Raw genomic sequence first — 26,994 nt, forward strand, 5'->3', positions numbered from 1 at the left:
AAGTTCAGCAAGCTTGTTGATCAGATCAACAATGGCGAATTTGTAGCACAACCCACGCCATCCCCCATCCAACTGAGCATCCTCGATGAAGAAAACATCGAGCTAGTACCATTCATACCCGCAGAACCCCGTGCTGAAACCCTGGAACCCCCTGCCGAAGAAGAAAACTTACCCAATCTCATCGCTGAAGAAAGCAAGTTTGAAGGAGATTTTTTAGAAGCAGACGGAACCGCTACACTGTCCATCATGCATTACTCCCCACCTCCTACTCCGAAGACTCCCGAGCGAAAACCGTTACACATCCCCGAACCAACCGGCCGTGCCACCTCCCCTAGTAAACAAAATTGCCGTAACCGCGGAACTACCATGCTCCTTTCACTTGGTTTACCATTATCGGTTAAATATCCTCCCATCTTCCATGGCATAGCGCCCAACGTCGAAACAGGGGAACCAGAAAGAGTCATGACTACTACCGCAGATCGCATCCATCATGCCAAATTCGAAGCCACTGAAATGGAGCAGACCCACCCTGCCAACTTCATCTGCCGCTGCTGCAAATGATATGGCCATAGACATTGTCACTGCCATCAGTACTTCTGTCGTATCTGTGGGGTCTTCACCCCAGGACATTTCACTTCATACTGCCCACGTCTTAATGGACGAACTATTCTTCGTCGCGGTCGCTCCGACCCTAACTTCCATGTGCAACTCACGCGTCTTGAACGCTTTTATGACGCCCACCAGGGTATTATCCCTGACCGCGACGACGAAGATGACCGCCGGCTTGAAGTTAACGAGATTGAAGGGTTAGATGTTGATGATGTTTTCTTGGATGATGCCCGCCTTGACGCATGAAGCCAGGTGACTTCACCCTTAGAACGGGAGGTGATGTTACAGGGACGTTATGTAAACCCCTCGGACCAGCTTATTCTCTTTTACCTATCTTTCATCACTGCTATCCGTCGTCAAAGCAACTTCCATCTTTCCATTCTCTTGGCTTATCTATACTGGCTGATCATTCTTGCACTGCTTATCTGGTTTACCCGTTATCTGTGACTCATACCCTATGCCCTTACTGCATTGTCGGTACTACCCTTGACCCTTACCGTTCAACCGGTATCTCCTGCTTTTCGTATATAAAGGACTCCGTACACTGTAGTAGTCCTTAACTTGAATCTACTCAGCATCACGCCTAAAGCCTCAGGACAGAGGGATAGCACGAAAGGTAGATAGCAAGCCTCACCGCTCCTATCACATTTACACTATCTTCTACTAGACTTTCCATCTAGTAGTCTTACCTTGAAAACCCATCACAACACTAGATCGGTACTCCTTGTGGGTATCTAGTGCGGAACCAACTGAGTTCATAACAGCAGGGACGACATTCAAAGAGGAGACATTTACCGATGCTGCAAAGAAGATAACAGAGAAGGTTGAAGAAGCAGGGATTCAGGCCCAACCCAAGACCATGACACAGTGTAAGATGAAATGGTCAACTGTGAGTTACATCTGTCCCACTCAGATCATTGCTAACATCAACTGCCCCTATAGTTGAAACAGATCCACAGCGTGATAGACAGATATTGGAACAGTCAATCGGGATGTCATTGGGACAATATTAATGGGGCCAATATTCAGGGGCCATCAGCAGAGCTCATGTGGGAGCAATTTCTCAATGCCAGCAGCGGCAACAAGGTATGTAAATACATTTGGCCTCCAGTCTGCTGCTTACATTTTGTCTTGAGGTTATGAAACCTTTTAAAAACAGCGGATGGCCATTTTGGTCCAAGATGTTGCAGATTCTGCCACACAGCAGTAGTGCTGTTGGGGCGGCCGCCTATAACCCAGCTTCACTTACTGCACAAGCATCAGCGGCTGCTGCTGCTACTAGTGCTGACCCACAAGCAAGCGGTGATGCTCTGGGTCTTGATATGAGCATGGCTGATGCTGCTGCCACTGGTGGTGTTAGCAACATACCTGATGTTGATGCCACCAATGCAGAGGCCTTGGATGGCTTTGGATGGGGCCATATCATGTCTACTCTTCCAAGCCCTGGGCCTGTGGCTGGAGGTTCTATGTTCCCCCCTCCCCCGTCTTCAGTGGCAGCTTCTAGCACAGGAAAACACTCACACTCCAATATGATCCTTTCTGCCACCACCCCCAGAACCTCTGTTCTGGAGTCTCCCACCGGCAGCACTGATAAAAAACCTAGATTATCAGCATGCGGCGGCGGCAGCAGCAGCAGCAACAACAACACTGGCATGTCGTGCATCACTAGCAGCTCCAGCAAAAAGGCTGCCAAGGACACTGCCAGCACCGCTGCATTTATGAACCTTCAAGGCTGCATCAACCACCTGATGGATAGTCTCACAGCATTGATGGTCAGTACTGATGAAACTCAGGTAGCGGATGAAAGATCAAGTGCCATGTCCATGATGCAAGATGAAGATGGTGTGTCGGGAGATGACAAGATCACCCTCATGAACGTGTTCATGAGGAGCCCAGTTGTATGCTCCACCTACTTGCTCAACAGGCCCAAGAATCATCTACTCTTTTTAGAATCTGTTATCCAGCAGGCTCACAGGGGGGAGTATGGTGCATTCTAATTGTCTTCTTGCTCATCAAAATCATATTGCCATCTTGTTGCTTCATCCTCTTTCATATCGCATCTTACAAATCATGTTACATAGCCTCCATTCATTGATATGCAGCGCATCTTCATGTTGTAGTCCTATGTACACTATACATTGTGAATTTATGCATCATTACCATCATCCTCACTCCCATAGTACTCGTCTATGTTGTCCTCGTTCTCTAAGTCTTCATCAATATCCAACACATGAGCTACGTCGATCAGATCATGCTCCTGCAAAATTGTCTGGTAATCTTCCCACATCTCAGTCGCCATGCGATCACAAAATATGTTGGCTTCATTGCGGATGGTTGCAGGTTCGGGTGGGTCGTTGCGTGCTTCGCCAGGTCATCCTTGATGGGTGGGGTTGTCGTTGAAGATGGCTCTCTGAGGTGGAGGCTCTTCATATGGGTCATGAGCGTGTATGTAATTATGAAGAGCGCATAGCGCAGTGGGTATGTGTGCCTGAATCCCTATCTTATACTCCAGGGATACTAAAAGAATGCGAAAGCGCCACTTCAGAACACCGAAAATATGTTCGATAATGTTGCAAGTGGATGCATGGCAAAGATTAAACAATTCTTCCTTGTTAGTGGGTCTGGAAGCAGTGTTGGATGAGCCGAATAACAAAAAAAAGAGCCTATGACATACCTGATGCTGGCACAACCCCATTCAGCCAGATGGTACCGAACGCCGCGGTAAGGGACCAAAAGTTGTTGGCATGAGGGGAACCCCAGGTCTGCAAGAAGATATTTTCCCACCGGAAGATTCAGCCCATCATTGCGAGCTACATCCCAGAGCTGTGCATCGGTTGCGGATCCCTCCCATCCAGTGAGTGCAAAGGTGAAATTGAGGTCGAAATAGCAAATGAAGAGGCAATTTTGAGAGACGGAACCTTTTCAATTGTAGTAGAGGTGGCAGGTGGCGGAGGGAGGGAATGCATGGATGTGACTGCCGTCAATCACTCCAATAGCGTCCTGGAAGTATGGCCATCATTTTGGGTTGTCACGAATAGCACTGGAGACAGGGGCATTGTCAGCAGGAAGGTGTACATGCGTCGTATAGAATGGGTGGGAGGCAAAAATCTCTAAGATCTTGCGGAAATACCTACAAGGGAGTTAGTGTCAGGCGTGAAACATAGATCAAATCACAAACTTGGAAATAGTAGTGTTTGAATGCTGGAATCATTCTGCAACATGTCTGACCGTCAAACCTGTGACACAAGTGTACAGAAAAATCACCAACTGCTCCTCGAGTGATACAAAGTGTGAATCCATGTAACCGAAGTTTCGAAGGTTACACACCAAGCTCGCAGCGGATGCGCTCTGGGTGGCCAACAATCAACTCCATCACCCACTCTTGCCCTGTGAGGGCAGATGTGTGGTAGGGTTCAGGATCATCCTGGACTTGCTGTAGGAGGATATGCGCTGTGGCGGCAAGTAGAATATTGAGGAGGAGGGCAATGTAATGAAGCATACACTGGCGAACTGCAGCTTGCAGTAAACGAGTCTGGTTGGGGTGAGTCTGTACTGCTAGTGGTCGAGTCAGCTGGGCTATGAGAGGTCTCTGTTGAATAAGAGGGTTAGTCAACAGCTGCCTGAATACTGGATCCATGGCTAGTATGTTATCGATAACAGTCAATCTTACCGAGGGCTTTCAAACTCAGCTTACATCTCAGTCACACTCGTGCCACTGACAACTTTCGAGTTGGTAAATTTTTGTTCAAATGTCGGTTGCTGAACGGGCTCTAAGTGCTTCAGTGTGTAATACATTACATAATCAAGCAAGCAGCATCTATTAATCTTTCCTTTGGGCGAGCGGTTCTGAGAACAAAACCCTCCCCCCCAACAGCCCTCTAAAATTGTTATTCCCGTGCAAGATCCCGAGCGAAATGGAAAAAATCTATAGTGGAACTGTGAACACCGTATTTATAAAGCTACAAGATGATTGTGAGGATGGTGATCAGGCAACAAGAAAAGGGGCTAAAACTCACGAAATGTGAAGCAACCCAGCTCGAGAACAGAGCGCGCTGGTATGGCTCGGGAAGCCTCTCCAGCAGGGTGTCTAGACCGACCTGGTCCACCAGAGTTCTGGGAATGGCAATTCTCATGACCCCCTTGCGGCTTGGGACATCATCAAACAAGTCGGAATGTTCAAGCTTATCTTGCAATTCGATGAGCATGATAGAGAGCTCGTCCGAGATCTGTGTCCGGGGCTTAGCGCCTTGTAAGCGGGCGTGTTCTTGCCAAATGCAGTGGAATTCTGCTGCGGCGTTCTCAGCAATCTTGGCTTGAATGTCTTTAACGTAGGTTTGGTAGAAGTCTGATGGCTTGCCGTCCTTGAAAATCATGAGGTCGAGGTATTCCTGGGTCGTGAGGGCGAGACCGGCGAGTACTTCAAGCGAAGAGCTGGTAACACCACCTGAAGCAAGGTCAACACCGTCTAACAGGTGATAGGAAAGTAATTACCCTTGTTCGCACTGGAGTCTTTAAATACGATAACCCTGCGTTTCTCCAAGTGCAACCGCGCCTGCTGAGTGAAGAACAAATTCGCACCCTCGACGATGTACTTAAAGTGGGGTTTTCCTTCCGTATCCATCAAAGCAGCAACATTGGAGACGTTCACTGCTTCAGGACTGATTGATTGTCAGCTCGTGTTTGGTGTAGGTGTCGATGCAAACTGACCGTCCACCGCATGGCACAAAAAGATCTGCCTTAAAACGGAAGTGAGCCCCGTTCCTGAAGTCGGTACCGTCGAGAACGACTTCTCCGGCTAAGGACAGAGAGTGTGAGATACCATCGAACGTTAAGAAAGCCAAACGGACAGGGTAGCTTGATGTCCTGTTCCTCGATCTTGACAAGGTATCCGTCCTTGCTCAATTTGGTCTTGTCGAAGTGAGACACGGGTACGCGTAATTTGGCGAGGCGGATGAGTTCATTCCTGTTGATACCTACAGGGTCGGCAAGGACACCGCTGCCATCAATAACAGCAATGGTCTTGTCAGAACTCAATAGTATCTCATCTACCGGGTGATCGATCAATGCAGTCCACGGATGCACCATCTCACGACTTACTTGAACCAAGATCTCCGTCTGCAAACCATTACGTCATGGACGACTCCCAAAGAGTGAAAAGGAAACATACCAGGACCACCAGTCTGAACTTTGGTAATATCCTTCTCCCTCAGTCCAAGTTGCTTGTAAATGCCGAGCACATATTGGCGAATGGACAGCGACGTCATGGCATATATATCATGGGGAACACCGCCCAGAAGCTGAGCACTCTTGCCAGTGGTGAACGTCTTCCACCATGTCTCGGCACCACGATCACGAGCGTGCAATGCCGCCCAGTCCATCATGTCTGCTGTACCCTCTACACGAATTGTCGGTCGTCTCGACGAGTTATCACAAACGGATCTTACCATCAGGCCCGAAGAATAATAAATCCGGTTTGCCATACAAGTCAACCTGGCGTTCCTTAATCCCTGAACTTTGACTAGGGATAAGTAGGTCGATGATAGCCTGAAAAGACAATTAATCAATACATATATCAGCTCATGCGCAATGCACGTTTACATCAATGTACTTCTCGAAGCAGCGTCTGGGCGGCGCTCCAAGACTGGGTGAAAAGTAAAAACACATTCGGGTGAGAACATAAAACAACGCACGAAGGCAAAATAGTACCCTTGGCGCCTCCTTCGGGAATGTCCTTGTTCTTCAAAGATTGTGTGGCAGCTAATCCGTAGTTCTCGTCGAATAGCATCCGCTTGTTGATAATGTAGTTCCTAGTCGCACAGTGCTCAATTGCAAGATTCCCTCCAAAAAACGCGAACATACTCCTCGTTCCTCGACATGACTATACGAATACCGCCGCGGGCAACATCTCTAAAGCGAATGTGAAAGCCACGGAATTCGTTTCCGATCACGAGGAACATTCCGAAAAGCGGTTGCGGATATTCACCCTGGGGTAAAAATTTTGGGGACAGACGGAACGACAGTGCGACTTTGGTTGGTTGATAGAAATTCGTCTTCAGAATGTGCCTACAGCAAGGTCAGTTACCAGTCAATCAAATTGTTTTTGAATTCACTTGTTGAAAATGAGGAAGCTCTCGAGAACTTGTAGATCCTGCTTGTTCGGAACTGCACGTCTGATTTTATCATGCAGTTCAGAGTCAGACAGGGGCTGCGTGGTTTGAAGACGCTGGTAGGAGAGAGTAGGACTGGGTGCTGCTCATCAAGGACACCCCAAGACAAATTATCATACTCACCGCAGCCGCGACGCCTGATCAGCAGATGGATAGTGTACCATGGCGAAGTTGACATAGAGAAGGCGAATCTGTTGGAGAAATATTAACGAGGGATCCCGAGCGAAACTGACAACGCACAATTTCTGCATGTGCGTGGATGACTTGAGCAATACTCTCCCGCGTGAAAGTTTCCTCTCTGAAACGTCTCTTGATATCATTGAGCACCTCAGCGTGCGAGGGATTCGATTCGTCCAAGATACTCTTGAGGTGGTGGTATGCGGGACCCAAGCGATTGCAGAAGTGTTGAGCGAAAACCCAACCACAATCTAATGAACAATTAACTCAATTCCTGTCCCAAAAACATAGGACATACAAGCATAGGTCGCCTCTTGCACAGCATGCCCAGAGTTGACGGAATCAAGGAAAAAGGGGTTGTCGGGAAGACAATACAGCAGAGATGCCTCTTTCATCACCTGGAAGATAGAGTGCTCAATGGGTGCGGCTGTTGAATTATGCATCGGGTTCAGGTATAGAGAGATGATCGTGATCCCATTGGAGAACTGCTCCACATACTTTCGGGCCGAGTACAGCTGGTAAAAGTGATAGAGGTTCGAGAGTGCGCTGCAAACGAGTTTAGGCCACTGCGCTGTTACATATGCTGGTCAACACACCTGAAGAACCGGGAAGTGCCGCCCATCTTGTATCCGATGACAAGACGCCTTTCACGAGTGCCTTCAACTTCAAATACTTCCATGACAGGACCATAGCGACTCTCGACTTGCCACATGATCTTCTGGTATACCCGAAGAGTATGCGAGCTCGCTCGTTCGAGGAAAGCACTGTCGGAGACAGTACGGATATCGGTACGTCCATCCGTCCGAATTGAGGGCGGGGGCGGGGGTGGGGAAATGAAATTGCACTTGGAAATGAAGTAACAGCGCAACTGTTTGGATGCTGTTACTGATATAGATCCAGTGGATCGGAAAGTCTCAAGGCGGTAACATTCTGACGGAGTCGAATTGTCGAGGTATAAAGAGTCAATTCTGCATTACAAACAGAATTGGCATGGTGATTGTGGGATATCAAGTGTAAACATACCTCGATTCGCAAGTAGCGCCAGGGCCCTCGGTAGAAGTCACGCCCGGCAAACTGGTATGAATGAATGTTGCCCCATTTCCTGTTTCGTCGACTTTCTCGAGATCGATGACGAGCTTACTGAGGTCGTGCTTCGTGTATGCGAGAATCTTGGCACCGAAGAGTGCAATGATGTGATCAGATATCACAGATGACGATTCGTTATGAAAGTAGGTGTCATCGATGCCGAGTTGAGAGTAGAACCAGTTGACCTCGTTCGCGACTAGCTCGCGGGGAATGAATCCCTACTATCATGTTAATATGACACGATGCGCAAGGAGCATTGACCTCGAGAGATACAAATCGCAGTACCTTGGCAATGACATCAACCTGCACCTTGGCGCGTTGTTCATCTTTACCTTTGAATATGGGGGTAGTATAGCCAGGCAGGTTACTAACGCGCTGCGGGGATTGCTCAGCGCTTGTGCCGGAGTCGTGTCCATTGAGCAGAGTCATGTTAGGGTCACGGTCAACGCTTCTGGGACGGAGCAGCACGGCGTCAAGCACGTTATCTAGCAGTGATTATGGAGGGTCTGTGATCTACAGGAAGGTCGCGTCCAGAAAGATGAACGATGGATTGAAAGTGAGAGAGCGTATTTATACGAACCATATTTGGCGCACTGCAACCATCCACTGTCACTTGCATGTCAACTAAGTCTGCCACGACAATTTTGCCGCACATCCGACGTGGAGTTCAGGTCAAGGTCGACCAATTTGTCATAGCTTGAGGTGGCATTGCGGCTTCAATTGCATCACCATTCAAATGCAGAATCAGGTGAATAGCTTGATACTCGGGAAGCACCGACTGCATCGGCAGAAACCTTGCTTGGAAGTTGAGTGCTACTTTACCCGCGGTGCAACGGAAAGTAAGCGCTACTTCCAGACAGGTGCGATCTGCATTCCAGGTAAGTTCAAACGGTGAAGTTGATTGGAGCTACCAAACACACTAGGAGGCGGGAATGTTCCTGATAGGTTAGTTTCGCGACGTTTTGAGGGGGTAGTGGTAGGATCCTCTCACCAGTTTCGAGCGCTTGCAACAGTTCTATAACACTAACAAAGGTACGGACACAAGAGACACAGACCGATTCCTGCGATCAACAAGTTTGATGATGGAAGTTTGATGTGGTTCTAAGTAGGACTCGCCAAAGTTCCGAGTCATGTGCATGTGTGTGCATGGGACTAATACTGATAGCACTGGCCAAGCACTGACAGCATGAAAGTGAACGACCGTAATCTGCCACGCGCGAACCTAAACCCGAAGAAAAAGTTGTTATCATTTACTTATATATAGGAACAACAATTACACATAGTCCAAGCGATAGCAACGAGAACAACAAACACTTTGAACGCGTCTTTTTCTTCCGCATTCCTCCTGACATGATCGGTATAATTTATTCTTGCGTCTCTCACTCCATGTTGGCCAGCCCGTCACGGACGTATTCTTCGAAGATGGACTTCCAGTCCTTGTGCCAACGACTCAGTGCAGGCCTGCCCTCAGCAACATCCGCCGCAGCCCACATGATGCGTAACTGATCAAGTTGGCGGCGAGACTCGTTGTCAGGGCAGACGATGTAGAACTCGCCAGCACGAACGTGGTCGAGCATGAAGAGAACTGTCTCTTCGGCCGTCCAGGCGCCGGCGGGTTTCACTCCACCGTTGCGGGCGGTCAGACCTGTGAAGGTCCACCCGGGGCTGTGAAGGTCAACGTGAGTTTTCATGCGGATACATCCAAAAGAGCGGGAAAGGACTCACATGAAGAGATGCGCAGTGACGTTGCACGCTGGACTTTCGCGAAGCTCATGTGCGAGTCCTTCCGTCAGGCTCTTCACTGCAGCCTTCGTGGCGTTGTATGCTGGATTACCACTGAACCACGCGGCATCGCGAAGGGGATATCGTGGTGAGTAACCGGGCCAATAATGATGTGTTTCTCGGACTTACGGTGGGTTAGTGATTCCTTGTTTGGATCCAGTGTTGATGACGACAGCTTGGTTCTCCTGGTGCAACATGGACTGTGATAGAAACAATCATGTCGTCATCGTCAGTGTCATGATTTACCGTACACGTAAGAGGGAAACACCAACCGGCACAAAGGTTTGCTGCACATTGACCACCCTAAATGCTGTCAGTTGGACTATGCTCACACTCCCGTCGAACAAATGACGAACCCGAAAAGATTGACGTCAAAAGTCTTCTTCCAGTTGTCCAGCATCTTCCAGGATTTGCTGTCGGGACCTATTGCGGCGTTGTTGAGGAGAACTGCAACCTGTCGGTATTGGTCAGACCATGATGTTCGTCCGATCCGAGATAGCATGAGATGACATAGTATGGCGTGATTTGAGACGAGACTCTATGTAAAATGGCATAATTCGCTCACCTCGCCCCACGCCTCATAGACCTTGTCGCGCAAGCGCACGACGTCGTCGATGTTCGACACGTCGGTCGGAATAACGAGGACATTAGCCTCTCCAGCGATGGCAATAACCTCTTTGGCAGTCAAAGCCAAGTCATCTTCCGCAATATCCGCCATAGCAATCTTCAGACCGAGCCTGGGAGCAGGACGAATCACCAAAGCACCGAATGCAACAGTCAGTCAGATCAACACCGTCAGCACAGACATATCACATTTCATGAGTATCTCGCTCGCGGGGTCAAGAGCGACGGCATCCACGCACTTTGCCAATTCAACGGCAGCAGCTTTACCGATACCGCTCGCAGCGCCAGTGATCACTGCTACTCTCCCGCCATGGAAGACTGGATGAACTTCGCTGTCAAGGGGAGACATGGCTTCGAAACGTCTATAGGAGGGGGTAAAAGGCGATGGGCCACGATCAAGAGGCATATCTGCAGGTCTAGCAGGTCGATGCGATTCCTGAGAAATAACTGGGGATCGATTGGTGGTTATTATCAGAAAAGAAAGACATGTCAGCGGCCGTCGTGCATAGCGCAGGAGCAAATATGACCCACAAATTACAATTAAATGGCTGTGAACCTGGTAGACTCGCTGAACTCGCGAGTGCTGTCTTGTCGAACAGTCAGAAGAATAACTAGCACTCATTCGATGTTAAGGACAAGTTCACGATGTTTATATACCAAAGGCCTTAACTCAGACTGGTGATCAAGAAACAAGTTCTAGGAAAAATTACTTAATCAAATAAATAAATAAATAAATTCGAGATTCGATTATGTAATATAGAGTCTAGACTTGTGTGATAAAATAAATGATGAAGTTAACAAACCTCAAGTACAAGCAAAGGTACGGGGTCTACGGCTATACGCCAAGCTGCAACGTCCTTCAACGTGATATTCGAACTGGGAGCCTGTTGTCCTTGGTGGTCCATCATTAATATTGTTGCCCATTGCGTGTTTCCTTGATTTGCTGGCTGCCAGCAACTCCCCTCGGAGTCCTCGCTGACCATATGTTCGTCGATTCTCGAATCGTCGTAGCTTCTGTTTCATCCTGGCAATACATATTATTATTAATCTCCGCAGCTGCCCTTGGGCATCGCGATAGGCGGGCAGTCTGCAGGCAACTCTGCGACCACTGTAAGCAAGTCAAAAACCTACATGTGGTGGAACTGGCGGATGCTGGTCAGATGTGGGGATAAATTGTGAAGACATGTTGAGGCACGATGACTGGTAAACCATCCAAGTTTGTCTCATCCTGAATCTCCCCTAGCTGGCCCTCAGGGTAGAACTTCAAAAAGTGAGTCCTAGAACGGCAGGTTCAACATTAGAGGCATTCTGTCACGTTCTGAGCAGCACCTTCACCTCGAGAAACCAAATTGGCTGACAGTGGGGATAGTCATAGGTCAAGCTCCCTGGTTTCAGAAAACAAGAGATGGGTAGTATATCCCCCCTTAGTGTCCAGGGGTCAGAAATGCCTTTTTGAGCCCGTCCAGTCCGACCCAGCTTAGCTTTCCTGGATCCATTTTTTTTGTAAATTCTGCACACGGTCTGCGTGAGTTCAAAAGACAATCGCGCATGACTCCCAGTTAACACTTACATGTGAGCAAGGGCTGAGAGAGGTTAAACCGGGTGTGGGAGAGGAGAGTCAGGAGACACGCCAATAACATGGGAGGTAGGTGCCATCGTCCGAAATAAATTCGAAACAGAAATACGAGACAAAGCGCTCAAGCAAAGACTTGCAAGGCTGACCCAATCGGAAACGATCCTTGCGTCGAGACAGTAATGCGAGTGGCTATCAGGCTGGCTTATATAAGTTATACTAAGTCAAGTGGTGTACATAGCCTTAGCTTCGCTCTCAGGGATGCGATGTACATTGTGATATATATTGTTGTGACACGTACGAACTTAAGTGCGACCAAAGTTGGATCACCGGAAACAATTGTGTATCCATCACATGAACAAACGGCCGCCGAATCATATCGTTGATTTTACGCGAGTACAGTAGAACGAATACAGTAGTAGCGAGAAAGCATAACGACTAGCCAATTTTCGTCCATAGAGCGGTGGCTATTGGGTAAATCGGAATTATCAACACATACAAAATGATAGAATCATAATCAACATCGCGAAGATTTAACCAGCCAGGGTAGCATGCCTTGATCCGCCCCGGCAGATACATACACCCAAGACATCCATTTCAAGACTCTTCTCCACCTGAGGTACTGGAAGAACCAGCAGGGGCTTCGATGCCCATATTCTTCCTAACAATCTCGAATGTCTTCAACATCTTCCTCCTTGCACCGAGAGCGGCAACACCTTTGGCCTCCAGGCCCGCCTCATCGAGCACGACCATGTCCTGCCACTTCATCTTCTCAAAGTTAGGCGTATACTTGTGTAGCCTCAGGCTCCTGAGCCAAGCCGGGATATCGTGAAGCAACGCGGGGTCAACGTCTTCCTCATCTTTCTTCGCTCCACTACCCGCGCTATTTCCACCAGAAGAACCGGTCTTCGGAAGCCCAGGGGATCGTCCTCCTCCACGGCCCCTGTTGTTGTTGTTATTGTTGTTGTTGCTCTGCTGCATAGCAGCAGCTTGTTGAAGGCCTAGCCAGTTCGGCGGGAATCCAGCGGCCATCTGCGCTGCAAGAAGCTGCGCCTCAGGCGTCATCGAACTCATCCCCATAGCGCTCATCTGAGCTTGTAGGTTCAACATGTTCATCTGCATGGGGTTCATGCCTGCTAACAGCCCCGCACTCGGCATGCCCATCCCGAGACCAGGGCTACCAAGTCCACCAATGTTGAAGCCGGGCATGCCCAGCCCGTTCAAGGGACCGTTCACGTCTTCTCCGCCGAACCTGTTCGACTGGGGCAACGCGGGGCTCCTACTGTTGTTCCAGTTCCCTGGCTGTTGGCCGAGATTGAGCTGCGCGTTGTTGGCATTGGAACCCTGGCTAACGTTCCGGCGCTGGCCGAATGACTGCTGGGAAACGAGATTGCCATCATGATCGTATATATTGTTGTTTGGTTGTACGTTGGTCTCAGAAGCAGGAGCGTTTGCGCTGGCGTTACCCCTCGACGGCCGACGGAAGGACTTCGGATCAGCCATGAGAGGAACACGTGCACCAGCATTCCAGTCATTGAGCTTGGCAGCCGCCGCGTCGAGATTCTGTGAATGCGTGTCCTTGGAGAACATAGGGATCAAGGGCGTATTGACGTTGCTGGCCCAGCTATCGCCCACCATGGGGGACAGCGCGTCAACTGCAGCGCGAGGCGTGCCAAGAGAGCCGCTAAACTCAGTGCTTTTGGGCCTTGAGCTGTTGCTAACAGAAGGGACGACGATCTCCTGCGCAGGGGAGTTGATGTTCTGTTCTGCGACTTGGCTGAGTGCGGATCCCCAGGAGGTACGTGGGTCACTGCTGCCGGAGGCAAGAATGGGTGCGGAAATCCTATGCGCTGCATTGCTTGCCTTTAGCTTAGCGCGTTGGTGTGCCAGCGTGGCAGCTGCGTCATGGCTGGATCCCATTGCAGCTGAGTCTGGGGAAAGAAACCCAGAGGAAGTGGTATCGAGCGCAAGGGACTGCCTGTTCTGACTGCCGCTGAATACACGGGGAGAGGCGGGCATAGGCGACTTAAGTGCGGGGCTCTTCAAGGTCATCTGGGCCAACTTGGCTTCCATCTGACTCTGCATCGAACCTGCATCCGATGATTAAGTCCGTGAGGTAACGAACATCGATAAAAGGGGCTCACCGCCAATCGCAGGGCTCAGGAGAGCAGTCATCGGATCTGATTTCGCCATCTGCTGCAAAACAGTAATGAAAAATCGAATCTGAACTTGAGTAGATTGTTGAAGAAGACTGTAAAGAGCGGCAGTACGCTCTGCTTCAGAAAGGACCTTGAACCCTTCAAAAAAAGCCCGTTAATTTATGAGCGATAAAAATGGGGCGAGGCACTTACATAGCTCAATGGCGCTTAATTCTTCTTTAAAATTGGCATCCAGGGACGCAGCGGCCATTTCTTCAAGAGTCTCTTCGTAATTTTGGAGATTCTCAAACCACTGGTCGATTGCCTCTGATTCTGGGGTTTGAAACATGGTCGCGCTACCGAGTAGTTCGCTTGTAGGACGAGCACCGCTTCCTCCACCGGGACGAGGGGAAGCTGGTGCTAGGGTTTGACGAGGACCCATGGAAGCGCGAGCAGAACGACTGTGATCAGTGTTATGAGGGGAAGGCGAAGGACTGGAAGGAGGACGAAGAGTAGACATAGGCGGTATCGACTGAATTTGACGAATATATGAGAATCGAAGGATAAAATTTTGAAATGCAACGCTTGTGAAGATCCGCTAGCGGTGAAATGTAAGAGTTATGTCGCTAAACACGTTTTTGCAAGATATAGGAAGGGGGTAGATATGTGTTCCTAGTCCTCGAGGAAACGATGAGAAGATGAGATTGAGTAAGGAGGGGAGTAGATATGAGATGGAGATTGCTCTTTGATGAGAGCTAGTTCTCTTTAGAAAGAACCCTGACGTCGAGTCTGGGTAGTATATGCTAGAATCAAAAGCACGATTGCAAAGTCTGCTAAGCAGAACTGCAAGCACCGTTGCGTGTCGCTGCTTTGGGTCTAGACGAGACCAGCGGAGCCTGCCGGTCTAGCGAAAGTTAAAGCCTGCTAGGCAATTGTGAAGGACAAGAATGGTAGAATTCAAGATACCTGCGGGCGACGAATGAGGACGACGTTGAACAACGTTGAACGTTGAACAGCTTCTACTGCTGTGTCACTGCGTGTGTGTGTCACTTCCAAAACGTTGTTCTTCCCCTTTCGTAAGAAAACAAAAACAAAAAACAGCTCCCGTTGCCGAATCAATGCCGAATAATTCGGTCATTTTCCTCCAATTACATTACAGCGGAGACTTAATCTTGCAACTACAGCTATCCACAAGCGATCATTGCACGGTGTAGCACTAACTCCCTGATATATAGATGCTGACCTTGATCTCCGCCTGGCTCTTACTGGTAGGATAACACGGCCTGATTGATAATGGTACTGCAAGATATCTTGATATCACAAGGACCATCGATACTGGGAAGAAGCTTCCGCCGGTAATTTAAAGGTGAAGGTTTGAATCATTGCAATATCTTCTGGACTTGATTGCCTATACAACCGTCGATGTCTTAATTTCAAAGGTTATTACACTCAACCTACAATCCCCTTTGGGGTGATAACGCTAATGAATTCAAAGAACGATGTGTTTGGCATTGTCTGGGAACCAAAGGGCATCCGCTATGAAGGTCAAGCAAGAGATGATACCATGACCGGCGCAAATGTGTGGCCCAATTGTTTGCCTTGACTTCGCAAGGACGTTCTTGCATACTAGCAAGTTTCGCGATTTCTATACGATAAAATCACAATTGGGCTATGCCTATCTTCCCAGCAATGCTGCAGTCGAACTGGGACAAACGCTGTAAATTTTTGTTCTTACATTGAATCTGTTGATGATTTTTCTGACGACGGGGTCAGTTTTGGGGCTTGAAGTTTTTTTTATCGTTTTCCCCTAGCGCGCGCGGTCAAACTACTTGCAGAGAGATTGGCTGTGGCGCCCATACCGAGTACGCCTTTAACTACACGATGTCTCCATCAATTTGAGTGGCTGCCTACTCCAATTTTCAGGTATATTAACGTATCCTACATCTATCTGATGCAGCTCTAATTCATGCTTAGTTGTTTTGTGATTCTGCAGCAAGACACCGTCGGAGCATTGCAAATCTAGGATTGATATTCTGATCAGCTATAATGAGGACGTCATCCGTGCCTCTGCAAAGGCCGTTGTTCCAACATTGGATCTCACTACTTTGGATGAACTAGAGGAATCATATCTCAGCTCCCTCCGGTCGTCCTTTCAAGCTGTCGCGAACGGACCGTTCCTATTCGCTGCAGTATGTGCGTAGTAATCTGTGACCACATCTTCTCTGTAATGCAGCCTCGGAGACCAGTTGGCCAGATGGACAGGTGCGTTATTCCCTAGATTGTCATTCGCGTGAATCATTCACGGATTAACGGACGAGGTTTTGGGAAAGATAGTGCCGACGGTGTAGCCTGATAGTTTACCTCTAACACCGTGCTCGTCAGCTGTTTCCGTAACGAGTGCGAAGTTCAAATCGAATTAAAATTTGGTAAGGGACTGCTATGTACACGTTTTCGGGCCGACCGCATCAGTCACAGCACCTCCTCAAGTCATTCAGTGGCCGGATAATAAGTAGTGTAACACCCCATGACATAAAATGATTTTTTGTCATTGAGCACGGTCACCGTCACTGAGGCCTGAGGGTCTTTGGACTTTCAATTTAAGACCTCGACCTCTACTGGAACTTCATGACTACTCAATTACACAAAGACCTTGCAAGCTGCCATGAATGGTAGCGAGAATTTTATCGCACAACTTCAATTGCGGACTTAGTCCTAGTAGCCGCTTTGCAACTATCAAGTTCTTATGTACTTCGCTAATCCTAGCCTGTCTTCGGTGCCCACGTCCATGTTTCCGAACCTTCGCGAATTAACATGGCTTGCGTACCTGTGGTGACGAAACCCGCTACATTAGTTATCGCCATTCGGGTGTTTTGAATAATAATAGAGTTCACTTTACTGGGACGCAAGCCCACGTATCCGAAGGAATTTCATTCCCACTACGTCAGTAGTGGGTATTTGGCGGCCTTCTCAGATTTTACTTCGAAAGCGGGTCTCAGCAAAAGAAGCAGCGTCGGCCAAGGAAGCAGTGACGCGTGAAGATGACGCGTGCATTCAATCCGATAGCTGCTGAGTTGCCGCACGGTCCGATGTTTGGGTAAAGTGCTTTGGCGGCATAGTCAGCATCCGTCTTACCTGAGGAGTCCAACAGGGACCCTTGACAACCACCACAAGGGAACGTCAAAATCGCAGGTGAAACAGTAGATTTGGTAAGTGATAGCCTGGCATTCGATTTTCAGCAAACCTGTGCGTAGCAAAAATAACTCGCTGTCTGCCGCATGACTTCGAGGTCGAAGTACATGCAAGCAGACACCTTTCCTATTGTGGTACACAACGACCATTCAGGACTGCCAAGGTCTCACAATTTAGCGCTTCAGCAATTGGTGCTTGCCGCATCAGAAGTTTTCCCAAATGGGCAGCTGTATACAGACGCAAGCACTCAACGTTCGACGCCGATGTGGCACGGGAACGGAAACGAACTAACGGCATAACGACGTAAGTCCACTTAAGTCCGGGCAAGTCCGGGGTGGGGGAGGCGGCGGCGGCGTAGTGTACATCAAAGGGGTAGCTTCTGGCAGCTTCCGACAGAGAGAGAACAAGCTTCTTTTATGATGCGCTATCGGGGTGTTCATTGATCGTGAAATTCGGGGTAGCCTAGAAAATGATATGATCACGGAGTGCGTGGGGTGAAGCGAGTAGCTTATTATTTATGCATACCAGCGGCACCGGCAAGTTGGCTCTTGCAAGGTAAGTTGTGAGTGTTACCAAGCCTTGAAGTCGCCATTGCATTAACATACGCTGTACCCTGTGTATTTCTAAAGGCTAGAGGGCTTTATTCAGACCTTGTAACATGGGGGAAAACACAAGAGGACAGAATTATTTGGGCCATATAATCTGATCGTGGAGCCCATTCGAACGTAATAATATTAATATGCCTACATTGTAGTTGATGAGTCCGCACCTGTCCGCACGATGTCACGTCGTCGGGTCTCTCATGTGATATACAAGGGTCAAGTTTCAGCGCAGACGGTGTCGACATCAATGGTATTGTGACCTGGGACAGGATAACTGAGATGTCATTACGGAGCCCGGTGTCAGATTTGAGAATCCACTCACTCGTCGGAACCAGTCCACGGCTGAGGTCGTAGTTAGTGGGTGTGAAGGATGAAATCTTCTTCAGTAAGAGAGGCTTCGTGATTGTTAGTCTAAATTTAGAGAGAATAGTTTGCCGAGCTTTCTGAGTGAAAGTTTTGTGCAGGTGGGATGAAGTTAGGAATGAGAGTTACCGACCCAACACCCACTGTAAGATGAGCTGAGGATTTATTGAGGAAATACTATGCCGAAGTTACATCGCCGATACCGCATTGGCTATGGATGTTGGCATTTCAGAGAGCATCCGACGCCGTGATGATGAATCAATTCAAATCAGTACAACATTGATGATAAGATAACAAATACTGTCAACAGCCCTCGGTGCAGATCAGAAAACAATCGAGGAATCGTGAAAGCCGCGGATCAGAATGTTTTTTCGATAGCTGAATGACAGATGGATAATAATGATCGAGGGGCCGCTCGAGAAAAAGTACCAACGTCCGAGGGCAAAACAAATACATGAGCCGATCGGCCCGTGGCGTTATTTGTGGCCGAGGAGTCGGATCAGTGAGAAAGCGGTCATTGGTAGGAGCTGGCAACAGATCCAACTCGTCCACCATCAACCAACCATACTGCACCGTTCACATATGCTCCCGCAGGGCCAGCGAGGAAAAGAATAGGACCAGAAATATCAGAAAGGCTACCTGCGCGCCCTAGAGGGACAGATTGAGCCAAAAGGGCAGGTGTGAGGTGTTGAGTTGATGTCATTTCTGTTTCAGGGGTACATCAACAAGTCAATCAGCATCTAGAGGAGTAATTGCTCACCGCTTGGAAAAACGCCTGGACATAGGACGTTAGAACGGATACCCCAATCGGCCAGAAGGTTGGCAAGAAGTTTTCCGAGGTGTGTGCAAGCATTCTTTGCCAATGTGTAAGAGACAGATACGATTCTCGCATCAATACGAAAGGCACCAGATGAGGAGATAGTGATAACTTGAGATGTTGGTTGTCGAAGACAACTCTGCGGGGCATGAGCAGAATCAAAGGCGGACAATTCTTCAGGAAGGGACGTAAAAGGTGAGGGGGGAGTTGGAGGCAAGGAATGATAGGCTGCTGATGGACTGGAGGACGCGGAGTCTAAGTCATTCGAAATATCACTATCACAGAGCTCTCTGTTGTTAACCGGTGGACGCAACGACATGACAGGTGGTAAATCACCCCGTCTTAGATTGCCAAGATGAAGCAACTCAAGGAAGGCGACAGTAGTGAAATAAACGGCAGTGACGTTCGTATCAAATGTCTCGGCGAAGCCCGCTGGTGACCCAGTATCCCAAAGGACATTTTGAAACGCCTTGATGGATGGGGAGGCATCTGCAGGGCCATCTAGAGGGGATGGCAATCGTACGGGCAGAATGTTGCGGGCGATGCCGGCATTATTGACAAGGAGATCAATATAGCCGTGGCGCGCTCTGACAGTTTCAGCGAGTTTTGTGAGTGACTGACGAGATGTGATGTCACCCTGTAACGGGATGAGCTTTCCGAATTTCTGTGAGCTGAGACGTCAGGGACCATCGCTATGAGGACAATATTACATACGTTGTTCTCCTTGGCAGCCTTTTCTATAACTTCAAGCCTCCGTCCAACGATGTACACGGTAGCACCGTTGCTCTCTAATGCCGTAGCAATCATCAGTCCAATACCTGGAAATACGAACATTATATGATGAGTAGGATTTGGCTAGAAAAGATTATACCGGTGCCGCCTCCTGTGACCACAGCGACCTGACCCTCCACGCCGAACAAGGCGGCAGGATTTGTATGGATGGATGCACCTGTACTGATCATAGTGATATCGGGCGGGGATGAGGTGCATCAGCATATACCGCGGCCGATATTATATAGTCATAGTGGTTATTCGGTGTCCCAATTTGAAACCTGCTTCATGCAAACGATGGCGGAGTCGCGGCCTATCGGATCCTGTAGATGCTTGGGCCGAGGTCAAGCCGAGGCGATAGCACTTCGAGGCGGGTGTAAGAAGCAAACCCACAAATTGAGGTCGGTTCGGAAATAAATGCAACTTGCCGGGTCGTGTCTGAGACATTTTCGTCTGTTTCCGTCTGTTTCATTAATTATGCAGCGCTGCAGCAGTCGCCCATGGACTAAAGCCAAGGAGTCGAAATTTCAAGAATCCAATAACGCCCTCCACCCGAACCTCCGAGGCAATACACTTGAGTATCGGATCGCTGTATCTACGCTCGATCCACAGTATACAGGTGGGCCACCGTGGGCGTGGCGGATCGTGGCGAAACGCGAGGGAAAATCGTGATTAGATTCGTGGTAGGCAATTCCTCGATGTTTGATTATTCACTTCGAATTGCATTCTGATAGTTCATTTAGTCCGCACCTTACTCTGCCCCGAAAAGTGCGCAAGACACAAAATTTCCGCGCCAGGACTGAATTGCCCTTTGTCACGGTATCCTTCAACTTGAATATCACCCTCTGAGATCATCAAGCGCCGAATTCAATCAACATTATGACATAGTGTGAATGGAAAAGGTGTCGTTATCTACTGCATGTGGTCATTGTTGCTGACGCAGTGAGACTTGCCGACTCTGTTTCTACAAACGCAGGCCCAGTACAATCAGTACATCACATTCTTTCCTTCTCCTTTTCATCCTTGCTCTATGTCTGTGAGTCCTAGCCTAGCAGTGGTCACAACCTGATGTGTACAGGGCACGTCGTCTCTGCCACTGGATGCGATACCTCTCGCGTTGTGGGAATCTATTACATTGACGCGGATCGTCTAGTATACGCCCCGGGATTTTCCGTGCACCCCCGTTCTGATTCAGGCGTCTGGTGCAACGCAACACGATTGATTATCAGTTCGCTACGTATTGGAACACTTGACTATCGAAGGGAAGTCACTATTTGTCAAACGGTCCAAGCATGCCAATGTGGAACAATAATATTTTTGGTTCGTTTTGACTGCCGCAGATCAAAGTGACCGCTGCTGAATTTGATTCTGTAAGTCTACTACTCCTAGACTGTACAATTCTGCTCGATGACTTGGACTTGTTTCTTTGCTCATTCACACATAGTCCACACATGCTCTATTCTCATGCCCTTGCTGTCTCCCTGCATGGTTGCAAAGGTAACTACCATCACTTCCGCCCTACGGAGTCCGTGCCGCTACAATGATGCTGTTGCATGCTGTATGCGCTGACCCTTTAAGCATAATATTGGACGGTCCTTAGATACCACATTCACTTGCATTTCGGGCATCTCCTGGTCAGACCGGGCAACGGGCAGACTTGGCCTGGTGTGAACAGATGCGGCAGTGGATGCGGTTCATCCAGTTTTTTTTGGACAAGCGAGTTGATTACGGCTACGCGGCGACTGATGTCGACAAGGTCGAGTTCTATGATATTCTACGTAAACAAAGCGTCATAGTCTGAGGCCTAAAGAACGCGGTTCCGAGGGGAAAATGCTCATCCAGGGTTTGCAGTTCAGTTACTGCTCTGGATCCACCATGATTCACTACTGCTAGTATTATAATATTTATCCAAATCGTCCCAACACTAAACGTAAAAGCAATATCGTAGCTACTGGTCATCATACGAAACAAGTCTAAGTATGATAAATGTTACCATCCTTTGTCCATTCAAGCAAGTCTCTAAAGAGCGCTGCTGAAAAATCCAACGAGAGCGAGTACTGTTGCAGCCATCCAAACGCCATCATGCGGGAGGGCCACAGCCGAGTTACTCGATGTTGGTGAAGTCGTTGGGGACGAACCAGAGGAAGCAGTGGTGCCACCGGAAGGCACGACAGTGTTGGTGCCTTGCGTGCTGAAAACCCTCACATAGCCAACTTCAAAGTAGGCATCATTGTAGTCACTACCACTGCCCATGACCCAGTTGTTGTAGCAAATTCCGGAGCACGTAGCGTTCCATGTAACACCATCGGCTGTGAACCAGCTTTAGTAGTCTGCAACACCCGTTGGCAGAAAAATCCGCTCACCCCAGTCTATCAATTGGGAAGATGAAAAAGTACATCGAGACGAATGTTAGTTCAATCTTCGAGTTGATATATGACAGACGTACCTCCGCAAAGGGTGATATCGAAAATCAAGTTCTGGGGTTGGAAGTACTGCGAAACGTTGCAACCCGTAGAAGGCCAGTTAGCAACAGGAATACCAAAGGTCGAGGTATCAATCGTGCTTCCGTTACTCGACAGCGAGCTGGGTATTTGGGCCCGCTAATAATATAGCTCAGTACTTGGCAATGCTCATCATTTGCACAGTGGACTCACTGGGAAAAACCAAATGCTGATTGACACAAAAGGTTAATTGATGCAGTCCAACAGAGATCAAAAGGTAATCGTCATACCTTATACCAGTAGAAGCCATTTCAGTCACAAAAGCTCCCCCACCACTGCTCGCAAAACCAGCGCCGTAGGAAGAAGTCGACGGGTCTGTGACAATACAACCCTGGTCCTCATTCGACGCATACGAGCAGTTCGTGCTGGTAACCAGGGTTGAAGTTTGATTTTGGGAAACCGCCATGCATCCCTGTAGAAATCGACAAACTGGTGTTGGACGACAAGCAATTCAGAACAACACAAGTTCACGAACAGATTCCGTGTGCAAGGACATTTGGTTTTGGGTATTGGTATTGATGCCCTCAAAGGTATCAATCTCGCCACCCTGCGGCCAGAGAGGTGCTTGACTGTCATGATACGTCAGCTCTTCAAGTAACCTCTAAAGAGTGGGATGTTCTCGAGGGTGACTCACCTCCACCACGCCGGCCACACGGAACACTGAATCGGAGATTAAATTTAGCGCACCCACACCTTGACACACGATTATTGCACGCACGCCATAAGGTACATGATACATATCAGCCACCCACAAGCTTCCCACTGCGAATGAGTCGTTGCTTGTGATCCTGACGGAGTTGCGTTTGTTGTTGTAAACCACCTGATAGAAACTGTCAGCGAAGAGAACGAGACATCTTATAGAACGACGTACAGTGGAAGTGTTGTCTACTTTGATGATCGCATGATTCGTTGAGGAATCTACATAGGCCAATTGATATGCAGTGGCGTTCTGAGCAGAAACATAGCTGCCAGGAAGATGTTATATTGCAAAAGCGACACTATTGCATCCATGCACTCACTTAACATCTCCGTTCGTCAGATTATCGTCTGAAAGCAAGTAAGTTCGGGTCTTTGCAGATTTGAAACACGGCCACGAACAATAATTATAGAAAGTCCACTCGTTGAAGAAGCTGGAACCATAATACTCTTTGACCATAGAGTACGTTGTGGCTGCCACTGGCGCGACTGAGAACGCTGCGCAGGCCAGCACCGTCGCCGTTATGGAATGAGCAGGTAACATGATAGTCCAGGGAAAAGGGGTAAAGTTTGTTGACCCGACTGCGCGGGTTCATAATAAATAGTCCATCGCTGCACCACGACCTCAGTCATATTGCCAGGGCCGAAAATCATGCGGTTCTTTCTCTGCTAATTTTAACTTACAGATCCAGAAATACTACGGCTGACACTAAGTGCCTGTATGCTCCGGCAATCATTAATCATCTTTGGCTGCGTGGTCAAAAAGGGTCAAAAGAACTCAAAAATTACACCAGTGATGCATGATTAACTGGCGTTGAAGTCTCAGATCTCAGAGCTTCTCAAAGGCGTTGTACGAAGCTGGATGGAAATCGAGCGGAAGTTCGTTTGGCCGCGACTGCGGATTTGATGAATTGATGATGGCCGGCTGCGCGGCGTGGAGCTGACTGTGTTCTACTAGGTCCGGGTTCAACATCGATAGGTAGGTTGGTGGATGACCGTAGCTGGTTACGGAGGGTCAGAACAGCATGGATGACGGATTAAGTATGTGCTATGGAAGACAGGTTGAACTTTCAGAGAATCACGTGAACCCTATACCTTATACGTCCGACAGTCCATTTTCGTTACTTTTTAGTATCTTCTCGCAACATACGAACGGAACGTGTCTATGGAGGTATCGTGAAGGTCTTCCACATTTCGTGCGTTATCATACAATCATTATGTATCCTAACAGGTTGTAAATGCTCGGTCGGCCCTATTGTCAAACTTTGAGGTCTTGAGCCTCCTTCGCGAGCTAGATGCGGAGCACATCGCCCGCACAAAAACTGCCATCCGAGTCAAAAAAGAAGAGGCTGCGGGAAAGAACTCGCATGAGGCCCAAACTGAAGAGATAAGCGAAAACCTTCGCACAGTCGAACTGGAAGCTATTCAATATCTATCTGCCGATTACCAGCCGACTCTTTACCAATCAGACGCGGGCATCACGGAGCTTGTTCGTGGTCTTGAGCCGTTTAGATTGTCAAAATCAGAAAAGCTTCAGATAGTTAACCTGGCTCCGACTGAGCCAGTCGAGCTATATGTTGTGAGTGCCAGTTGCGTATGCATCGTTTCAAAATGCTGAACACTGCCATTGAGATCGTCGAGGAATTCGAAGATCGATTAGGGAACCAAATGGATGACCTTCTTGCTGTAGTAACCAAGTCGTTACATGAAAGGGCTCCTCAGCCTCCGAATGGGACTATGGCTGTACTCGAAGACAAACGAACGCGCAATGAAGTTGCAGTGGAGGTCTATGAAGAAGCAGATCAAGAGACTTGGGAATATGATGCAAACGCAATGGAGTTTGATGACATGGGAGAGGGAGCAGGGGTCGAGGGCGACCTTGATGTTGATGATGACTAAGGATGCTGTGAGTCAAGGGATGCACGTACATGCAAACTGCAAGAGCCCATAGGGCATCCTGCCGCCGCGTAAGTGACGGTCCACTCCTACTCAATTATACAGATGTGTCTATGTGCATCACATCTAGCTGTTATGAAGGCGAGGAAAAACATCATGCGAGGTTAAGTATATCTCTGTCGCTCAGAAGTCAGCATGATACTAGGATTTTTGACGGGGGTATGTAGTACTCGGAAAGTCTCGCGCTGTTCCAGCGTTGCTCTGGCTACCTTTGCGCAACCTATACCACAGGTTTAAAATGTAAATATCCTACGAAGTACCTATACGCAACTATGGATATCTTGCACTCACTTGCAATCCATCGATACCCTTGAAGCAACAATTAGGACAAAATCGAAAGAGGAATACATGTACGATACTTCCTGGTATAACACGGAAAAAGATGTCATTACTATTAAATATCCTTGACCTGTTCTTCAAGCCATTCCCACAAAGCCTCCCCTATCTTGGGGTCCCGGGCATCCTTTCGAGTTGGACCGAGCCTAGCCCAAGGAACGAGATACTACACAAAAGAGGCCTCAGCGTCTCTTATCGCGAACGTTATTGATGGAGAAATCACCTTGCCGTTTAGTTCTACAGCTTCTGGAGCAGTTCCGGCATAGAGTTGGGTTAGTGCTCCATGTTCGACGTCGTAGAGAAACAAGTTCTATATAACACTTATCAGCATTCAGCAGATGACTGCATGCGAAATATTGGCCAACCAGAATACTACGCAAAAAGGACGGCATGTGGCGCGCCAGGTCTGTCTTGATGTTACCGGGGTTCAGGGGTATGGAAACGATACCTTCTGAACCGTAGCGTCTTGCGAGTTCGAGTGCTTGTACGACGTTTCCCTGTCGACGAGTCAGGAACAGCCAACGTAAGTAAGATAGTTAACTTGCGTTTTTGCTTTGCCCATAGAGATCAGCAGTAGACAACTTCTTGCGTGCAGGACCATCTTTGAATGTGGAAAACGTAAGACCGCTTAGGACATGTGCTGACGATGAAGTTGTAATGACACGAGCTTTGCCATCCGGTGCTGATTTCGCAGTGGCAATGAGGGTAGGTAATAGTAGCTTGGTAAAGTAGAAGTGCCCTAGCAGATAAAGTATTAGAGGCTTGTGGCAGAAATATAATCGTCCTACCAAGGACATTCGTTCCGAATTGAAGGTCATATCCGTCATTCGTTAACAAGTCCTTTGGAGGGAACATGACTCCACTTATGCACTATGATCAGTACGACAAAAAAATTCAGTGCAATACACTCACGCGCTATTAAACAGAACGTCCAACTTGGTCTCTTTGCTGTTAACAGAGTCAAAAGAAACCCCTGCATTGCGACGGAAGACAAACCTGAGATATTCTTCTGCCGCAGATTTCACAGACTTCAAGTCTCCGAGGTCAAGTTTCAGAAAGATGGCCTCCTTGCCAGTGCTGCCTTTCAGATCCTTGATGGCTACATCTGCCTTCTCTTCGCTTCTGGCAGCTACATATACCTTGGCATTGTGTGCCAATAAGGCCTTTTACTCTATAGTCAGCAGCAAGTATCAACTATGCATCTCTGGCAACGTACCTTCACTGTCTCTTTACCAATCCCAGTGTTGGCTCCAGTAACGATTATAACCTTCCCCGTCAAGTCAGGGATATCATCCACTCGAAAATTCGGCTTGGGCGGAAATGATTGCCCCAGTACTGACAGGTGACTACCCATGACGATCGCGGCAAGTGATACTCTAGCCCTCCATAACGACAGCCCGAGTACTTATAGCACATATGTGAAGACTTCCACGCTACGGCACTGTGAGACCGTAGACGCCGGGTACTGATGCGGATGCCGCATGAGTTACTTGCATCCGATTGGAAATAGGTTCAACCTGCAGCTTGAAAATGTACGGGATTCCAGGGTCATTGACAGAGGTGGGTGTTCCTGGAAGCGACATGTCACATTCGAGAGGCGGAATTTG

The 26,994-nt window shown here is 48.4% G+C and overlaps 8 protein-coding genes across 8 annotated transcripts; 2 read left to right on the forward strand and 6 right to left on the reverse strand.

Annotated features, from left to right (window-relative positions):
* Positions 1-4,496: 4,496 nt before the first annotated feature.
* EDB91DRAFT_1051492 (NADH-dependent glutamate dehydrogenase) lies at positions 4,497-8,468 on the reverse strand (the record flags this gene model as incomplete). The annotated part of the gene is made up of 18 exons (XM_041313611.1): positions 4,497-4,568; positions 4,626-5,053; positions 5,101-5,267; positions 5,317-5,404; positions 5,457-5,654; positions 5,707-5,724; positions 5,777-6,004; positions 6,054-6,153; positions 6,208-6,250; positions 6,300-6,416; positions 6,469-6,672; positions 6,720-6,851; positions 6,900-6,967; positions 7,017-7,204; positions 7,252-7,499; positions 7,550-7,921; positions 7,977-8,257; positions 8,325-8,468. 18 exons carry the CDS (start codon positions 8,466-8,468, stop codon positions 4,497-4,499), a joined length of 3,096 nt encoding a protein of 1,031 aa, XP_041178248.1.
* Positions 8,469-9,262: 794 nt separating this feature from the next.
* On the reverse strand, positions 9,263-11,130 carry EDB91DRAFT_1125958 (uncharacterized protein). The gene is made up of 7 exons (XM_041318418.1): positions 10,685-11,130; positions 10,387-10,558; positions 10,178-10,275; positions 10,094-10,124; positions 9,951-10,021; positions 9,765-9,875; positions 9,263-9,704 (listed from the first exon to the last, which is right to left on the reverse strand). The coding sequence occupies exons 1-7, from the start codon at positions 10,849-10,851 to the stop codon at positions 9,419-9,421; spliced, it is 936 nt and encodes a 311-aa protein (XP_041178249.1). The 5' UTR covers positions 10,852-11,130; the 3' UTR covers positions 9,263-9,418.
* A 1,485-nt stretch (positions 11,131-12,615) lies between these two features.
* Positions 12,616-14,676, reverse strand: EDB91DRAFT_1236720 (uncharacterized protein; the record flags this gene model as incomplete). The annotated part of the gene is made up of 3 exons (XM_041321498.1): positions 12,616-14,108; positions 14,163-14,315; positions 14,370-14,676. 3 exons carry the CDS (start codon positions 14,674-14,676, stop codon positions 12,616-12,618), a joined length of 1,953 nt encoding a protein of 650 aa, XP_041178250.1.
* A 4,148-nt stretch (positions 14,677-18,824) lies between these two features.
* Positions 18,825-20,089, reverse strand: EDB91DRAFT_1051444 (NAD(P)-binding protein; the record flags this gene model as incomplete). The annotated part of the gene is made up of 4 exons (XM_041313605.1): positions 18,825-19,015; positions 19,071-19,791; positions 19,842-19,945; positions 19,999-20,089. 4 exons carry the CDS (start codon positions 20,087-20,089, stop codon positions 18,825-18,827), a joined length of 1,107 nt encoding a protein of 368 aa, XP_041178251.1.
* A 286-nt stretch (positions 20,090-20,375) lies between these two features.
* EDB91DRAFT_1081143 (uncharacterized protein) lies at positions 20,376-21,699 on the forward strand (the record flags this gene model as incomplete). The annotated part of the gene is made up of 5 exons (XM_041315345.1): positions 20,376-20,517; positions 20,842-20,934; positions 20,977-21,218; positions 21,239-21,268; positions 21,499-21,699. 5 exons carry the CDS (start codon positions 20,376-20,378, stop codon positions 21,697-21,699), a joined length of 708 nt encoding a protein of 235 aa, XP_041178252.1.
* Positions 21,700-21,917: 218 nt separating this feature from the next.
* Positions 21,918-23,639, reverse strand: EDB91DRAFT_1051484 (glycoside hydrolase family 16 protein; the record flags this gene model as incomplete). Its single annotated transcript, XM_041313609.1, has 10 exons — positions 21,918-22,218; positions 22,341-22,498; positions 22,553-22,568; positions 22,630-22,811; positions 22,875-22,968; positions 23,034-23,059; positions 23,118-23,219; positions 23,271-23,364; positions 23,419-23,446; positions 23,498-23,639. The coding sequence occupies 10 exons, from the start codon at positions 23,637-23,639 to the stop codon at positions 21,918-21,920; spliced, it is 1,143 nt and encodes a 380-aa protein (XP_041178253.1).
* A 565-nt stretch (positions 23,640-24,204) lies between these two features.
* EDB91DRAFT_1126021 (HRDC-like protein) lies at positions 24,205-25,463 on the forward strand. The gene is made up of 4 exons (XM_041318419.1): positions 24,205-24,266; positions 24,327-24,674; positions 24,728-25,358; positions 25,413-25,463. Exons 1-3 carry the CDS (start codon positions 24,261-24,263, stop codon positions 24,992-24,994), a joined length of 621 nt encoding a protein of 206 aa, XP_041178254.1. The 5' UTR covers positions 24,205-24,260; the 3' UTR covers positions 24,995-25,358; positions 25,413-25,463.
* On the reverse strand, positions 25,446-26,741 carry EDB91DRAFT_1236724 (uncharacterized protein; the record flags this gene model as incomplete). Its single annotated transcript, XM_041321499.1, has 8 exons — positions 25,446-25,553; positions 25,611-25,697; positions 25,753-25,884; positions 25,933-26,126; positions 26,176-26,249; positions 26,300-26,335; positions 26,384-26,550; positions 26,604-26,741. The coding sequence occupies 8 exons, from the start codon at positions 26,739-26,741 to the stop codon at positions 25,446-25,448; spliced, it is 936 nt and encodes a 311-aa protein (XP_041178255.1).
* Positions 26,742-26,994: the final 253 nt, after the last annotated feature.

The sequence above is a fragment of the Suillus paluster genome (genome assembly GCF_016628075.1).
Source record: "Suillus paluster strain FC165 chromosome Unknown EDB91scaffold_19, whole genome shotgun sequence".
NCBI classification, from domain to species: domain Eukaryota; kingdom Fungi; phylum Basidiomycota; class Agaricomycetes; order Boletales; family Suillaceae; genus Suillus; species Suillus paluster.